The sequence below is a fragment of the Mesocricetus auratus genome, unplaced genomic scaffold, assembly GCF_017639785.1.
Source record: "Mesocricetus auratus isolate SY011 unplaced genomic scaffold, BCM_Maur_2.0 Super-Scaffold_4256, whole genome shotgun sequence".
Classification (NCBI taxonomy): domain Eukaryota; kingdom Metazoa; phylum Chordata; class Mammalia; order Rodentia; family Cricetidae; genus Mesocricetus; species Mesocricetus auratus.
Window position 1 is genome coordinate 72,387,808 of NW_024429182.1, and position 17,473 is coordinate 72,405,280.

The following is a 17,473-nucleotide window of genomic DNA, read 5'->3' on the forward strand; positions in this document are numbered from 1 at the left end:
TTTTATGACTCCAAATCTCTAAATCAGCTTAGAATACTGCGCCCTTCAGTGTCCGGCTCCTCTGTGACCTCAGCGCACCGCGAAGCCACTGGAAACTGCGTTCCTTTCAGGTCTTCCCCTGGAGGGCGGGCGGTGTCACTACGCGCCCTGTTCGCGGAGCACGCCGGGAGTTGTAGTCCACTTCGTACGGCGTTGCCAAGTCTCCGGAAGTGGAAGTGTGAGAGGCTGGACCGACTTGGCTCTGGGTAGCGGTACTCTGTTCTGGGGCGATACGCCCAGGCGGGTCATGAACGGACCAGCGGACGGCGAAGTGGACTACAAAAAGAAATACAGGAATCTGAAGCGGAAGCTCAAGTTCCTCATTTATGTGAGTGCTGGCGTGGGGAGGTTGTGGGTGAGGCCTAGCGCTGAGAGGACCTCAGTTTACCCATGTGGTAAAGGGGATATAGAGGGGGAGATGTCTCCGGGTTCTGGGGCTTTTATGGATTGCTCTTGGCTCAGCACCCACCCTGTCCGATACAGGAACATGAGTGTTTCCAGGAGGAGCTCAGGAAGGCACAGAGGAAATTGCTGAAGGTTTCCCGGGACAAGAGGTAAGGCTTCTTGAGGGACAAGGGCGATGGTACACCTAGGGAATCCTCGTTCTCACTCCGTCCTGGAATAGGACCACAAATGCATGCACTCCTAGGAGGATCCAGTGGGCCTTCTAGAAGGAACTAGATAGATGTCTAACCGAAGAACGTTGCTAAAATGAGAATAATCATTCTCTTTCCCACTTCTCCCAGTTTCCTTCTAGATCGACTTCTGCAGTATGAAAACGTGGATGAAGATTCTTCCGGTGAGCAAAGTCATGAACGTTTGCGGGAAGACATGAGATACTGGCGCTTTAAACACTTGTTCCTGGGACATTCTCTTAGGATGTGGGAGCTGGTGCAACCCTTTTAGCCTTGTTTAAGTCTTCTGCTTCCTTCCCTCCTTCTCCCATTCCCTTCCTTCCTTCCCTCCTTCTCCCCTTCCCTTCCTTCCTTCCCTCCTTCCTCCCACCTTTTTCCTTTCCATTCTCTGTGTGGCCCTGTAGACCAGGCTGGCCTCCCAACTCAGAAATCCACCTGCCTCTGCCTCCCAAGTCCTTGGATCAAAGGTGTGCACTACCATGCCTGGAGAGTCTTTAGGGATTTACTTATCCACTGTGTTCCAGGCACTGTGCTTGGCAGAGGCTGTCAAAATGAGCAAAGCCCCTGGCCTCTTGTCATTTATATCCCTGTTATATGAAAAAGTAAACTAGAAAAGTGTGCTACCCCATGCCTGTAATCCCATCACTCAAGAGGCCAAAGCATAAGGTTCATGAGCAAGACCCAGTCTTTAAAAACAAAGGGGCCTGATCTCTAGAACCTGCAAAGGAGGAGAAAAACTTGTGAAAGTGTCCTCTAACCTCAGAGCATTTGCCACAGTATGTGGGTGTCTGCACAAACACACTGACAGTAATGATAATAAAGTCACTTGAAATTTTTTTAAAGAAACAAACTAGAATTTTAAGTGATAACGGGAATTTGATGAAAATTAAAACAGGCCGGGCAGTGGTGGCACACGCCTTTAATCCCAGCACTCGGGAGGCAGAGGCAGGCGGATCTCTGTGAGTTCAAGGCTGGGCTAGACCGACAGCCTCCAAAACAAAACAGAGAAACCCTGTCTCGTAAAACCAAAAAAAAAAAAAAAAAGAAAATTAAAACAGTTAAATGGTAGTAACTGTAGTATAACAGGAGTTGATAAATTTCCTTTGCAAAAGGTCAAGAAAATATTGTTGACTTTGTAAAATACTGTCCTTGAAGCAAATTGCATGCATAAGAGCAGCTGTAGCCAGCATATTAATAAACAAAAGTGGCTGTGTTTTATTAGAATTTTATTTATGAGCATTACATTGTGAATTTATAGTTTTATAACCATTATTATTTTTGAAATATGTTCTTCATTTTTGCTTTATTTGATCCCAAACCCACAGTCCTACCACCTCAGTCTCCCCAGTGCTGGGATTTCATGCTTGTGCCACCACACACACACACACACACCACACACACACACACACACACACACACACACACACACACACACACACACACACACACACACACACCCCACCAGCAGCCCCACAGCTTTGTTTTAAGATATTTATTTTATGTGCATGGATGTTTTGCCTGCTTGTATGTCTGTGTGCCATGTACATGCAGTCCCTGTGGAGGCCAAAAGAGGGCATTGGATCTTGTCAAATGAGTTGTAGATGGTTGTGTTCAGTGAGGGGAGTACTCGGAATCGGTCCCAGGTCCTCTTAACTCCTGGGCCTTTTCTCCAGTCCTTCCCCCAGCTTCTTTTAAGATGATTTATTGAGCAAAGGCACTTGCTACTGAACCTGACTACTTGAATTCAGTACCCAGGGCCCACATTGTAGGAGAGACTGGTTCCCTTAGGTTGTATCTCTGACCTCTACATGCACACACCCATAGACACACAAATAAGTAAATGTAATTAAAAAAAAACTATGAGTTCCAACATAATGAGACCATGTTTCAAACATGGGATGAGAGCGGGTGGAAAGCAAGGCATGCTAGCATAGGCCTTTATTTAATTCCAGTCCCCCTTAAGAGGTAGAGGCAGGAGGGCCAGAAATCCAAGGCCAACCTCAGCTACATGACACCCATCTCTAAATAAGTAAAAGTAAAAAGCTACAAATGCAAAAGCCACTTGGTCATGGTGCCTTATACCTATATACCTGTGAGTTCAAGGCCAACCTGATCAACAGAATGAGTTCAGGACAGGCTCCAAAGTTACACAGAGAAACCCTGTATCTAAAAGAAAAAAGGTGTTTAACAATTGGAGCAGCAGTTTACCTGTGAAGACAGGGCTAGAGCCTTCTAGGTGAAAAATGTGGTGTGTGCCAGGCTAGTGTGCACAAAGGCTATTTTTTCCAACTTAAGAAAAGTCGTTTTCTAAGACAAGGTTTCTCTGTGTAACAGCTAAAAAGATGGCCCTGTAGTTTAGAGCACCTGCTGCTCTTGGAAAGGACCTGGGTTCAATTCCAGTACTTGCATGGTAGCTCCCAGCCAACTTACTCTATCCTAGGGGGTTGAATGCCTTCTTCTGACTCCCTCAGACTTGGGCATGATCATGATACACATACTCACACGTAAACAACCTAAACATAAAAATATTATATTAGGGAGACAATATCAGGAGAGTCTCTCATGTTCCAGGCCAGCCAGAGATACATATATATTGAGACTGTCTCAAATACAAATCAGGGATCTGAGTAGAAGAAAACATATCGTACAGTGATTACTAAGTGAAAGGCAAGCCTTCTAGGAAGAGCACAGAGCTAGGAAGTAGATCTCCTTTCGGAAGAATGGGGGCCCGCTACTGTGCAGAGCTCTTGGAGGCCAGGATTGCAGTTGTGAAATAAAGGTTAGCCAGGTGCCCTGGGGCAGGCCCTCACTTAGTCTTCCTTAAGGCAGGCTGAAGACAGGTAATGCGGCTGAAACACTGCTTGTGGACAGAGTTACTAATTGGGTGGAACAGTAGGTGGCAGAGTGGTAGGATGACTGAGCCCATGATTTTGACGTGGAGGTGGCAGTGGCCTGAACTTGCAGCAGTTGGGATGTGAAGCAGAGGAAGAGCATAGTTCTGAGGGGTGCTTTAATGGGTCCCCAAATAAGGGAAATGGAGCAGAAGCTGAAAGTTACTCAGAGGCGTGTGAAAGAGTGGTCTAAGATGGTTGAACAATCACAGACCTGAGTTCAGGTTCGGTACTTACTTTCTGAGCTCAGTGAGACCATCTGGAATGCGGAGGTTATGTGCTTGTCTCTCCCCGTTCCGAGCTTTAAAAGACCAGGGGCTTGGCACATAGTATGTGCTGGCAAGTGTGCCATGGATGTACCTAAGTAGGAAATAGGTGTGAGAGCCCAGGGACTCTCCAGAGTCCTGTGCTTGCATGTGTGTTGAATGGGAAGTCTTCCCTGGCTCCCTGCTATAGTGCTGAGGTACAGTCCTCTGAGGTGGATGGGAAGCTCCAACCTCACTGACCAGCCCTCCCCACAGATTCAGATGCCACTGCATCTTCAGATAACAGTGAGACAGAAGGGACACCCAAGTTGTCTGACACACCAGCCCCCAAGAGGTAAGGAGGAGCTGTCATTTTCCAGGGCAGGGGAGGGGGAATCTGAGCTTTGCAGCTGTCTCTGACCCTTCTCCCTATCCCTTATTCAGGAAGAGAAGCCCTCCGATGGGGGGCGCCCCATCCCCTTCCAGCCTCTCCTTGCCTCCTTCAACAGGATTTCCCCTGCAGACCTCTGGGGCCCCCTCCCCATACCTGAGCTCGGTGAGTTGGGATGAAGACCAGGAGAAAGTAGCACACTGCCATGCCTGGGAATACAGTGGGCATCATGTGGGCAAGGGGCTAGGTCTCAGGGCTACATTTCCCAATGCAGAATGTGTCCACATGTGGCCAGCAAGTAACCTTTGGAGGGTGTGAGCCAGGTTGCCTACTTCTCTCCTGTGTAGGACTGGGGGGCAGACCCAGGACATGGTCCTGCTGCTGTCCCTTCCCCTCTTCCCAGGAGCGCTGGGAGCCACACTCATCAGCATCTCTTTTGTTTTCCATTCTCCTGTGTACATTTCTTCCCTTCACCCCTCACCTTTACCTGCTCCATTCCCATCTCCATCTTCCTATCCCACCTCAGCTGGCTTCCCCTCCTTACCCCCCATTCCCTTCCGACTACCTGGCCCTGCAGCTGCCTGAGCCCAGCCCCCTGAGGCCCAAGCTGGAGAAACGGCCCCGCCTACCCCGGAAACTCAAGGTACCCTGATGTGGGGACTATAGGGAGGGGCCACAAAGGCAGGAGTCGTCTGAAGGAAGCTGCAGACAGGGGCGTGCACAGGGCTTTGGGGGCTTCACTGTCTGAGGAAGGGCCTCTTGTAGCAGGGGCTAGTAGGATGATGTTGAACCCTTGGTCCTCCTGCCTCCACTTTCCAGTGCTAGGATTACAGGCATGTGCCACCACATCTAGTTTACACCATGCTGAGGTCTGAGCCAAGTGCCTTATGCATGTTAGGCAAGCACCCTGCCAGCTGGGCTACATCCCCAGCCTGATTCCAAATTTTGAAAGATGGGTTTGAAATGCTAAGACTCGGCCCAAGGCTCAGCACCGAAGGGCAGAGTAGAGGAGTCCTGGTTCACTGGCTGTGGCTGAATCAATTTTGGAAGACTCCCAAGTTAGGCTGCTGGAGGTCTCACCACCTGGCTCTACGACCACGCCCTGTACCATGGCTGTCCGGGTCATGGGTGCTGTTGGAGCTGGGACAGGGTAGTGGATGGTGTGTAGAGTCAAGGCTTCCCCAGTTCAGAACAGTGTGACTTCGAGCAAGAATCCTAGATTCAAACTCTAGGTTTCAAACTGGGGTAACATCAACAAGTGTTGGTGGAACACCACCTGTGCTGAGAACCTATCTGGCAGATCAATAAGATGGATTGGCCCTAGTAGAGAAAATGAAAGAGAGTTATGCAGGAAGCAAGCCATGAGGTGTCTGGGAAAGGGTTTCAGTCTGGTGAGCATGCTTGCTGAAAGAGAAGGAGGGACAGAGCATGCTGGCACATGCCCTTAATCCCATCCCCCCAGGAGGCAGAGGCAGGTGGATTCCTAAGTGTTCAAGTCTAGCCTGGTCTGCAGAGTGAGTTCCAGGCCAGCCACGGCTGCATAGTAAGGTTGTGTCTCAAACAAGCAAAATAGAAAAGTGTGTGTGTGTGTGTGTGTGTGTGTGTGTGTAGGGCGTACAGGGCAGGTGGTCAGAGACTAGGTGCCTGAGGGAAGCACGTAGGGCCTTTGAGGTGTTAGAGAAACTGGGGCTTATACGGGAATGGAGTGAGAGCCACTTGGGCAGGGTGAGCAGGGCAGGGTCTAGTTGAACTTGCATTTTAGACACATGGACAACGTGGCTGGGTAGGTTGAGGCCTGGATTCAGGTCTGGAGTAATCAGGATGATGGGAAGGAAGTGACTCAAGAAACCCAGCAGAGTGTTCCATGAATCCATGTCAAAGATGGCTGCAGGGTTTCCTCAGAGACCCAGTTTGTCTGTGAGGAGGAGTAGGGAGCCCAGAAGGATTCCAGGGCTCTTCTGAGCAGTGAAGTATAGTGGCAGCTTTTCTGAGATGGCGATGATGGAAGAAGCTGGTTTTAGCAGAGAGATGAAAAACCGGCCTCGGGCCTGTTAAGAGGGCCTCTGGAAGTGCCGGGATAGTGGGTGTGTGAGCTGAGGCTTCGGAGGACTGCATGGCTGGAGAAGGGAAGAAGGCCAAGCACGAAGCCCCAGTAGTGATGAGAAGTGAGCCAAAGACAAAGGAAGGTGGGATTGCCTGTCACCTGGGAAGCACAGTTGAGTAGGGAGCAGGCTAAACAGCTCTCTGCTCGGACACCATCAGCAGATCACAGACTTTATAGTGGCTAAGAGTGTGAATTCTGCCTGGCAACTCCCAACTCCTGGGAGGCTGAGGCAGATGACTCTGTGAGTCTGAGGCTATCCTGGTCTACCTAGTGAATTCTAGGCCAGACAGGGCTATATCCTCAGAGAAAGAAGGGATGAGGAGAAGAGAAAAAGAATAAAAGGATGAATGAACAAATTCTAGGGATCAGAGAAATGACTCATGGGTTAAAGACACTTGCTGCCCTTCCAGGGGACCCGGTTCAGTCCTCGCATCAAGCAGCTCACAGCTGCCTGTACCTCCAGTTCCTGAGGATTGAGAGTGAGTTCTGGGGATGAGGCGTTTGGCTCAGCACTAGTTCTTGGCTGGCATTTTCAAGGCCAAAGTCTGTTCCCTAGCACTGGGGGAGCAGCGGTAAGGTAGTGCACACTGGCCTTCCGTAAGGGGTTTTGCTTCTCACATTCAGGACAGGCGGAAGACAACAGCAACCTAGGGCAGGTGAGGCGTTTGGCGTGTTGAGACATGGTGACTGGATTGGTGGGGAAAGGCTAGAGCCAACTTCTTTAGGTGGGGACACGGGAGGATCAGGGAAGGGCTAATGTTGGAGCACAGGGTCACTAAGATCAGGGTTGTCCCAGCTGTGGTGGCAGTGGGGGAAGAGGACCAGAGCAAAAGGCTGGCGCTCTGGCCTTAGCTGGGTTGAGTCCTAGCGTTCCCACATACTCACCGTGTGACCTTGGGCATGTCACTGAACTCCGTTCCAGTGATGGAGCATGTAGGAGGTTTAATGCGTGAGGGATGCAGAGCATCGCCTCGCCAGTGCCTGGGCCCTGGCAGCACATAGAGCCACATTGTCTCTCTTAGTCGTGCTGGCGGAGGAAATCCTGGCTAGGGTAGTTCTTGGGGATCAGGCCGCTGATGCAGAGGGGAGCAGCAGAGGCCTGGTGCTCATGGAGCTGCCCTCCTTAGTCATGTGTGAGCATCTACTGCTCCGTGCATACGGCGACTGCCTTGGTTACTTTTCTATTGCTGTGACACCAGGACCAAGGCAACCTGTAGTGTTTATTTGGAATTTATGATTTCAGATTGGAGTCCATGAGACAGAGGTGGACGGCAGAGGAAGGGAGAGATGGAAAGTGAACGAATCTGAGCTGAGAATAGTGAGAGCTTTTGAAAAGTCAAAGCTCACGTCCAGTGAGACACCTCCTCCAACAAGGCCAACTTCTTTATTTATATATATATATTTTAAATACTTTATTTATTCATTGTGTATACAGTCTTCTGCCTACATGCCAGCAGAGGGCACCAAATCTTATTCAAGGTGGTTGTGAGCCACCATGTGGTTGCTGGGAATTGAACTCAGGACCGCTGGAAGAACAGTCAGTGCTCTTAACCACTGAGCCATCTTTCCAGCCCCAAGGCCAACTTCTTAATTCTATAGAGTTTTGCCATCTGTGGACCAGTAGTAAACATGAGAGCCTGTGGATGGCATTCTCATTCAGACCAGCACGGGTCCTGGTTCTTCCCAGAGCTGCCCGCCTGTCTGGCACCTGTCCCTGAGGCCTTGCCCCTCTAGCACCTTCCCATCACCCACAAGCAGAGGTGAGGGTGGGGCTCCTTGAGAGGTCGAGAGCAGGCCACAGGGCCCGGTGTGGCAGCAATCAGGGCCATGGTGGAGCCGCACACAGGTGCTGCTCCCCAGTCCAGGCACACCTTGGGTGCCGGCCCGTGAGGACTCGCATCCTCTCCCTTTAACTTCCGTTTCCACACCTCAGTGCCACCTCTTTTCCAGGACGGTCCTATAAAGTAGAGATTGTTGATGGAAGTTACCTGGGTCATAGTAGGTGTTCAGTTTGCCCATGGCACATGCGATGTCTCAGCACCCAGAGAGCTCTCTTGAGGGAGGGTGTGTGAGGACCTGGCAGGGTGGGGAGAGCAGAGGCCACGTCTCAGCTCACAGGACAAAGTGTGACTTTGACAAATGCAGCAGGACCAGCCTGTTAGGCATACTGCACTGACCATCCTGAGGGCAGCCAGGGCCAAGGCCCCTGGCAGAGGAGTGACATGCTCAGGTTTGTGTTCTAGAGTGATCACTCTGGCCGAAGTGTGGAGGAGGAGCTGGATCTGGGAGAGGCTGAAGGCAGGGAGTCCAGTTAGGAGGCTGGTACCTAGACCAGGTGAGCTGAGAGGAGGTCCTGGCCCAAGCTGGTGGCTGCTGGGGTCCCAAGGAGGGGCTCATCCACAAATGCCATAGAAGCTGGGGAACAAAGCTCCTGCTTAGGCTTCTGGCCCAGGTAACCTGTGATGCCCACCATGAACCAGTGAGTCCACAGGAGGAGGAGGGAGAGCCAACCAGTGGTGGCAGGTGATACCTGAGGTGCCCAGAGGCAGGAGGAAGGCACTCTGAGCGAGTCCTAAATCTGGCTTTAACTGCTGGCACAGAGCAACCGGGCCTACCTTGCTATCGAGGGACGAGCCCAACTTTTCTGTCAGGCTCCCTGTCAGACCCCTTCACCCCATCCCCATCATGCCTCCATCACTGTCCCTCACCCCAGGCTCTTCATGGCTTGAGACTGAGGGGCTGCCCCCACCCCTTGAACTGCCTTTCAGTGGGTGTTGTGCAGCTGCATACTAACAGTGTGTCTGACAAGCCCTCCTTGTGTTTCTCCCCCTGCTGCAGATGGCTGTAGGACCCCCTGACTGCCCTGTGGGTGGGCCACTGGCCTTCCCTGCCAGGGGTTCTGGGGCCAGTGTTGGGGCAGCCCTGACCCCCCTGCCTCCTCCCAAGATGCCCCCCCACACGATCCTGAGCACCGTCCCTCAGCAGATGTTCAGTGATGCAGGCAGCGGAGATGATGCCCTGGATGGAGACGACGACCTGGTAATCGACATCCCAGAGTAGCCGCCCTGTGCTACTCCCATGCCAGCACACTTGAGCCCACTTCTCGAGATGTTTATTGATGCCCAGTTGCCATGCTTCGGCCACTGACACAATCAGAAAAGGCGTAAACATGCACAAATGTCCCCGAGGACGGTGGCAGGGGTCCTGCCCTCACGTCCCAGCCCCATCCAAGGGACAGTTATTTAAATGAGTGGCCAAGAGGATCTGTCCCATCTTAGGGAGGCAGAGATTCTGTGGAGGCCACCCCTCCAGAAGAGCAGCTGAGCAGGGCTGGGACTTTTTAATGAAGGCTCTGTATTAAAGGGTTGGCTCTTTCTTTACTTGTCTTCTCCTCTTTTGGAAATGTCCTCCTCTAATCGCCCCTAATCCGACCTCCTCCCTGTGAAGCAGGGGCCGGGCAGCCTGGAGAGGCGGAAGAGGAGTAGCAGAGTGGGTAAGGGCACTGGCAGGAGACTCCCACATGGCCCTGTGCATGGGGTGGTTGCATATTTGCAGGTAACAGCAAGTCAGGCAGGAAAAAGTTTGCATATGTGACTATAGCTCTCCACAGTCCCTCACAAGAAGACAGACCCACGGTCACAGAGACCCACAAAAAAGAAGACAGGTAGTGTGGGGCAGGGGGAATCCCACCCTGTGTAAACGTGCAACACACTCGTGCGAAGGTTGGGTACTGGACCCGGCCCAAAGGGCCTGTGCTGGGCAGCTGCTGTCTGCTTAGGCCAAAGGGAAAGCCCCTGCTGCTGGGGGCAGCTCGCTGGTCAGGGTGTGCCAGCGCTCCAGGGCTGTGTCTGGCTGGTGGAGACAGTCACTCCAGTGCTTCTGCGCCTCTCCCCTGGCTCCTGGCCCCAGAGACACACCACCTGAAGAACAGCCAAGGCATGCAGACCCCTCAGTGCCCATTCTCCTGCCCCACTCCTCACAGTACCCTGGTGGGCTCCGCCACTCACCTATGAAGTCGTTGGATTTGCCGATGTCATAGTCCCAGACTGTGACTTCCAGGGTCTTGGTGGCCAGAGTGGAGAGTTCCATCTCATAGAAGAATTCCTGAAGACAAAGCAGAAGTGCTTTCTGCCAGGCCCTCTACCACAGCGCTGTCCCCAGCCCGTCTTTATTTCTGCTCCCTGTCATGCTTACCTCATTAAATTCTGGGTTTAATGTCTTCTTCTTTACACATGTTTTATGCTTGGATTTCTTGTCCACATCTGGTCTCAAGTACCTACAGAGGGAGGGAACAGTGAAGTTAGGGACAGGCTAAGCCCCAGAGCAGTTAGGCGTGGGTTGGCTTGGGCAAGGGCTCACGTCTTCACATAAGGGTCAGAGTAGCCGTTAACATCCATGGCAGCCAGGTGAGCACAGCGAACAATGCCCACCAGCAGCCCATGCCGCCTAGAGCTGTAGCTGAGGGTCAGCAAGATGCGCCCGCGTTCTTCCAGAAGCCCAGGTCCCTGCTCTGCCTGCTCTAGCTGCCAGAAAAGGAGGCAGGGGGCAGAGGTCAGTCTAGGGCCTCTCCTGCCTCCCACCCAGAAAGGGTTCTCAGGATGTACCTCACCTCCTTCAAGTAACAGGAAATGCCCCTCAGCGCCGCAGACATTGAAGAGGGTGAAGGAAGCTGAGGGAGCAAAGAAAAAGTTCTGACAAGCTGGCCCCTCCAGGTTCCCTTCCCATACCCATTAGCCCCACACACACCTACCGGGACCTGGCGCTCAAGGCAGATGTTAAAATGCTTCTTCTGTGAAGGCTTGAGGCGACGGAGGGGCACTCGAATCTCCCCAATAAACTCATTGTGGCTCAGCTTGTCCTCGTCACAGACAGAGATCCTGGCGGGGAACTGCAGGGTCAGGGCCCCAGGGTATCTGAGCCCCACTCCGGAGAGGAGAAAGGTTCTTGGACCAGCCCCAGCTCTGCCCTAAGCTTGCCACCTCAGAAGGACAATTGGATCTGCCCTGGGCTGTCCTATGTCAATCAGGGGTTACCCAGCTGCACAGGAAACTCACAGCTTCTGGGGACAAATGAACCCCACAGGTGTGGGGGGTAGGTGTGGCCAGACACAGCGGCAGTCCCCAGTGGACTCCTGCTTGACTTGGGTGCCTGGTTCTTTGCTGCTGGATCAGGGAGCCAGCCTGGCCCAGATGCAGCAGTCCAGGGTTAAGGGATAAGTAGCTATGGTATGAAGGTGTGACCTTGGACAAGTCACCTAACTGTCCATCTGTAAAGGTGGAGGGGTGTTTGAACATACCCGCCTACTGAAACTGTCATGAGGGAAAACAAAGAAATGCTCCCTAGTAACAGGCTATAGTGGCACACGGTGAGCCTAGCACTCAGAAGGCTGAGGCAGAAGGATGTGAGTTCAAGGCTAGCCTGCGCTGACCTTGTCAAAACAAAAACTGCCTTCTGCAATCGTGAGGCTTCATGGTCTACCCTGAGGAACATGAGGCCAACTCTGCTGCTTCTGCCACCTGCCATCATGGTGAGCTCTGCAGAACAGCCCTGATGACCATGCCTCTCCTGTGATAAACCCTCTGTGACCCCCGTTACCCAAGAATAAAGGATGAAGTTTCTCTCAACCCAAACTCAGATCCACACTCCTCTTTGGGATATTTCTCACACCTAGGGTGACAGGGCAAGTTCCCTGACTGAGAAGACTTTCCTCAGAGAATGTATATAGGTAGACATGGAACAGTGGGCAGCCTGAGGTGTGTCGGTCTGACTAAAGCCACGGACTCTGAGGCAGGGTCTTGGGAAGCAGAGACAGCCTTCCCAGAGGCAGGTTTGGGGTTGAGCCTCAGATGAATGACTGAGGAGGGCAGAGGAAGCCAAGGGCGCATATAGCACCACTGATGAGGCCTGCCGCCGCCAAACGAGCCATCCTCTCTGTACCTGCTGCTGAGGGGGCTTGGGAGCCACTGACTATTTTAGAGTGTCAGCAAAACGGGCTTAATGGGACACAGGGAGATGGACCAACCAAAGGTTACAATGACAGTTATCCCAGAGGTGCTGGCCTGGAGGAAAAGCCCTCACCTGAGCACCTTGTGAGTGATGTCATCATCCGTGATCCCGCTGTACGTCAGCTCCTCATTCCACACAGGGTTGAGGGTATTCCTCTGGGTCTTAGTTTTTAGTTTATTAGCCTGGGGCATGGGGACAAAGGACTCTGATTCATGGATCCTGGAGCCCCAAAGGCTGAAGGCGGGGCTAGGAGGGACCCGTAAGCCAAGCCAACCCTGGAAGAAGACATACCTTGCAGGCTCCTGGCAGGAGGTGCAGCTTTACATAGGGGTCAGCCAGGCCATTGAAATCCATGGGCTTGAGGCCCTGGAGGATAGGTGCAAGGGGGGCCTTAGACTCCCACGCCTTCCTCCCTCCTCCTGCAGGACTAGATCCCCACAGAGTACATTCCAGAGATGCAGGAGTCTGCTCTGGGTGGGGCAAGATGGGGCCCCCACCCTAGGGTAGCAGTCCAGGGAGGAGAGATGCACACCTTGGCCCTGAGGACTCTACAGTGCAGAGTACAAGAAGCCCGGTCATAGAGAAGGTCAAATTCCAGTGTGCCCAGGGCAGCTACAGAAGGGAAGAGAAGTCAAGTGTGTGAGACCTGTCCCCATCTCTGCTGGCCTGCCAGTGCCTGTGTGCAGGAGGCTGAGCAGCCATGTGCACGCCTGCGTCTAGGTCCCTGGCTCGGCCGCAACTGTGTGGGTGGTGGAGTGTCTCAGCAGAAATATTGAATATTGAGCCTTGCTGAAGCTATAATCTGCACCCAGACTGCAGCTGTGGTGGCAGGACTGCCCCCCCTCCCCACCGTACACACACACACACACACACACACACACACTCAGGAGGCTGCTCCCTCCCACAAGCCCACTGAGCCCCCCTCCCAACTCACTGGTATCATCTGAGTCGTAGCTGTCTACCTCAGCTCCATCGTCGGGTGTGGTGGCCCCAAGGAGAGCCGCAGGGGGAGCCAGAGCCAGAGGGGCCAGGTGAGCCGGGGCTTCCCCGCAGCCCCTGCCGCCAGCAGCCTCTGGTCCTGGCCCCCTGCGAGGGAAGTAGTCGGAGATCTGGCGGATGGGCCTGATGGGGCCAGGACACACGTTGATGGCCATGTGCTCCTGGATGTTGATGGTCATGCGGTCACCCCTGCGGCCCCTCATGCAGCACCTCCGACTGGGAGACGGGTGTAGAGCTGGAGTGGCTGGCGGGGGTCTGAAGGAAGCTCACTGCCCTCCCTTCCTGGGTGTCAAGGGAGAGGCGATCTGTGCCAGCTGATGGGCAGACAGCAGGCCTGGCTCCAAAGGGGCTGGCTGGGTCTCCAGATCAGTCCTGGCAGACAGGTCATGTCTCCCCCTAAACCCTGCCCACTACCTGTACGTTGTCCCTTTGTCACCTTTCTCAGAGTTTCCTCTCATCCTGGGTTCCCCCTCTGTTCCCATCCCCTCCAGTCCCCCAGGGACCGCACAGCTCCCCTCCTTCGCTGCTGAGGCTCGGGCCATCTTCTCCATCAGGCGTGGGGCTGGCCAGGCTGTCACCCACCTCTCTAGGCTTTTCTTCACTCAGCCCCAGCTTCTGCCTGCATGCCTGCCTGCCTGCCTGTCTAGTCCCTAACCCGGGCCATCCGCTCTACCACGGAGGGAGCCCCCTGCTTCGGTTTTCTCTCTCACCCTCACCAGCGCTCCCCTTGGCCGGCCCGGCCCCCGCACCTGTCCCTGGGCCTCCAACAGGTGCCCTGCACGGGCGGCCCGCGGGCGCAGGCTGGGCGGCGGCAGCGACTGCGGCGTGGCGGGCGAGGACCGAGCGAGAGGCGGCGCGGGGCGGGAGTGGCGGGAGCTGCCGCGGGCGGCCGGGAGGGGCGCGGGGCTCAGAGGGCCACGCAAGGGCCCCAAAGCGCACACAAGTGCACACCCGACACGTGTGCTCGCTCTCACACCCGCCCGAGCTCCTCGGGCCAGCTCACACGCGTGCACACTCACCCGAGAACTTGGCGTGCACCTCCGCGAGAGGAGCCCGGTGTTCCCCAGCTCCTCCTGGGAGACCCAGGCCCCCGCCCCGCCGCGCAGCCCTGGCACCTCCCGCTGCCCCGCCTCTCGCCTTCTCTGGCTCCCAGGGCTCCAGGGCCCGACCACCCGGCCTAGTTGCCATAGCGACGCTGGTTCTCACGCACACCCCCAACCCACAAAGCACCCGAGGGGGAAGGGAAGAGGGCAGCTGTCCTACCCCTTGGTGTCCGTGGGCGTGGCTTAGAGATCCGCAGTGACCTAGGGACCCGCCAGGGAAGGAGGGACCTGCCTGCCGCTCCTGCTTTGCTGGGGAACCTCGAAAGAGACTGACTGGCTTCCCCACGCCTCCTTCCTTCTTGAAACCCAAACCAGCCTCCAGGACCTGGGTCCCTTTACCAGACTCACACCTCCTGCCACCCTCTGCCATCTCCAGCTCTGTGCCTCAGGCGGGGGAGGACCTCAGGGCTTGAACCTGCAGTCATGAAGAGTCTGCCCGCCCTGCCTCCTGCCTCAGCCCAGTAGCCTTCTGTCTTGTCTTTTAGTATTTGAATGATTCTAGATGAGCAGCTCAGGTTGGCCTTGAACTCCTGTACCTCCTGCCTCGCTGGGATTACAGACTAGTGCTACCAGAGGGTTCAACACTAACCTTTGATCTTGTGCCCCGAACTTGAACTTACCTCCTGGAAAGACCAGAGAGGCCCTTCAAGCCAAGAACCCCCTGCCCACCTGCAGTTTCAGAGCATGCCCCCACCTCTAGGCCTCTGGGGCCTTTGTTCATGTCCTTGGCTCCTGAGAACGCCCTTCCCAGGTCATTCCACAGACCCGAGGATCCCTCAGGCTCTGATGACAGTTGTGTCTCCCTGTTAACTTTCAGTCTCCTATCAGCCTGGGAGTTGTTACAGTGAAAAGGGGCTGATTGATCTCTGAGTCCCAAGTGCCCCAGAATGGGCCTGACACTAAGTCAGCCTCACTAAATATTAAGACTCAACAGCCGGGCGGTGGTGGCGCATGCCTTTAATCCCAGCACTCGGGAGGCAGAGGCAGGCGGATCTCTGTGAGTTCGAGGCCGGGCTGGACCGATAGCCTCCGAAACAATACAGAGAAACCCTGTCTCGTAAAAACCAAAAAAAAAAAAAAAAAAAATTAAGACTCAACAGAGAAATTGTGCTGCCTGCCAGCATGTGACTATGCTTAACCCTGACTCGCTGTACATGTGAAGACAGACAGTTGAGGGCTGGGGGCCCTGGTACAGTGTGTGCTTACCATGCAAAGGCTCTGATCCCCAGCACCAAATAAAAAAGATGGCAAGTACTATCTGAAAATGTTATGTGTTTGCATTTTAAAACTTTCTAAAAGTAGGAGTACTATAATATCAAATTATATAACACAACACCTGTCACCTATCAAATGGGCAAAATTCAAAGTGTCGGCACATTCAGCACACCAAGACTATGGGTATGTAAATTAGTGGCACTTCTGACACTGGGTGCCAAGAACACAAATACACATACTCTCTGACCCTGAAATCCCAGCTCTCTGACTTTATCCTATAGATATACCAGGCGATATCCAAAATAATGGAAGTTGAAGATTCTTACCTACAACTTCTAAAAAGGAAACAAATGAAATGCAGGAGAGACTGGTTAATCAGCTGTGACACAATTTCCCATATCAAAGTAGTATGCAGTCAGGAAAAAGGAGGCTTTTATATATTTATCTAGCTAGATACAGAATCATCTTCACAATCTCATTCCTGCTTAAACCAAGATGCAAAGCCAGAGCCGAGCGTGTGGAATACTGCCACTTGACTGAAGGAAAGACCTTACTCGTTTGTGCCTATGTTGTTTCCAGAAGACTGCACAAGAAAATGGTAACTATGGTGACTGCAGGAGAATGAGGTTGCTGTGGACCAGGGAAGGGCATGCACAGGAAAGACTTAGACTCCAGCATACAACTCTCTGCACTTTTTTGTTGTTGAGTCAGGATCTTACTGTGTAGCCCTGGCTGACCCGGAACTCACTATGCAGACCAGGCTGGCCTCTGAGCACTGGGAGTAAAGGTACGTGCCTTCTGAATGCTTCTCAGTTGTAGCACATGTATGTCACCTCTTCCAAAGAGCGCATTAAAATCACATACATTTGAGGGAGATAACTCAGGTGACAATGGCACTTGCCACACAAGCCTGAGTTTGCTTCCAAGAGCCCACATGGTCGAAGGAAGGAGAGAATTCCTACAAGTTGTCCTATGACCTCTACACATGGGTTATGGCACATGTTGGTACACACATACACAAATCAATAAATATTCAAAGGTTTTAAATTTGTCTATTTGTCCGTGCAAGACCAGACTTGGGACCTTATATAGACAAAGTGTGTATCCTTCCACTGAGCTAGAGCTCCTAGCCTAAAGTACTTCAAGCCGCCATGAGTGTCCTTTCATAGCTCTCCAGAGCTAGGAAGGAAGCAAAAAGCTAGCCAGGCCTTCTGGCACATCCCTGCAATCCCAGTACTTGAGAAGTAGAGGCAGAAAGATTTTCCATGAGTTCTAGGCTAGCTTGGTCTACATACTGAGCTCTAGACCAGCCGGAGCTACAGAGCAAGGGTGCTGTTGGCCTGGACACGGGGGTAGGCAGCAAAGGGAGCAGCGTGATTTGTGAATCCCCCACTGCTGCCTTCTCATAGTGCACAGCTTGGACCCATCCCAGCATGCCTTGCAAAGCCTCCCCAAAGGCAGGAGCTCAGGAACAGGGCAGACAGTGATGAGCTTTACCAATTCAGAGTGAGAAAAGTTCTCCATCCAACAAACTTATGTCCCAATTACCCCATCATTTCTTTTTTTTTTAAAGATTTATGTATTTATTACATATACACCAAATTGAATTGAAGATGGTTGTCAGCCACCATGTGGCTGCTGGGAATTGAACTCAAGACCTCTGGAAGAGCAGTCAGTGCTCTTAACCTCTGAGTCATCTCTCCAGCTCCCCCCCCATCATTTCCTGGATAACTTCTATGCAACAACCTCCAGCCTCACAGCCCTGTGGGGAGATAGACAGACACACAGATTCCAACAAGTGAGGAAGGGTGAAGCATGGCCCTGAGCCTGGGTGCCACAGGGCTC

At 53.1% G+C, this 17,473-nt stretch overlaps 2 protein-coding genes across 12 annotated transcripts; one reads left to right on the forward strand and one right to left on the reverse strand.

Annotated features, from left to right (window-relative positions):
- Positions 1-230: 230 nt before the first annotated feature.
- Positions 231-10,534, forward strand: Ino80e (INO80 complex subunit E). Of its 4 annotated transcripts, XM_013114374.3 has the most exons (8): positions 231-367; positions 523-593; positions 786-838; positions 4,087-4,165; positions 4,255-4,366; positions 4,728-4,844; positions 8,549-8,640; positions 9,144-9,280. In XM_013114374.3, exons 1-7 carry the CDS (start codon positions 287-289, stop codon positions 8,618-8,620), a joined length of 585 nt encoding a protein of 194 aa, XP_012969828.1. In that variant the 5' UTR covers positions 231-286; the 3' UTR covers positions 8,621-8,640; positions 9,144-9,280. The 4 variants fall into 4 exon arrangements, with proteins under 4 accessions (XP_012969828.1, XP_005064456.1, XP_040610222.1 ...); XM_005064399.4 differs by lacking the exon at positions 8,549-8,640 and having other exon boundaries at positions 9,144-10,534; XM_040754288.1 differs by lacking the exons at positions 8,549-8,640; positions 9,144-9,280 and adding an exon at positions 7,549-7,809.
- Positions 9,402-14,725, reverse strand: Doc2a (double C2 domain alpha). 8 transcript variants are annotated; one of them, XM_013114361.3, is made up of 11 exons: positions 14,330-14,431; positions 13,246-13,592; positions 12,844-12,923; positions 12,603-12,677; positions 12,384-12,493; positions 11,056-11,182; positions 10,915-10,974; positions 10,665-10,828; positions 10,500-10,581; positions 10,313-10,409; positions 9,402-10,225 (listed from the first exon to the last, which is right to left on the reverse strand). In XM_013114361.3, the coding sequence occupies exons 2-11, from the start codon at positions 13,511-13,513 to the stop codon at positions 10,080-10,082; spliced, it is 1,209 nt and encodes a 402-aa protein (XP_012969815.1). In that variant the 5' UTR covers positions 13,514-13,592; positions 14,330-14,431; the 3' UTR covers positions 9,402-10,079. The 8 variants fall into 8 exon arrangements, with proteins under 8 accessions (XP_012969815.1, XP_012969784.1, XP_012969772.1 ...); XM_013114330.3 differs by lacking the exon at positions 14,330-14,431 and adding an exon at positions 14,574-14,725 and having other exon boundaries at positions 9,402-10,409; XM_013114318.3 differs by having other exon boundaries at positions 9,402-10,409.
- Between the last annotated feature and the right edge of the window lie 2,748 nt (positions 14,726-17,473).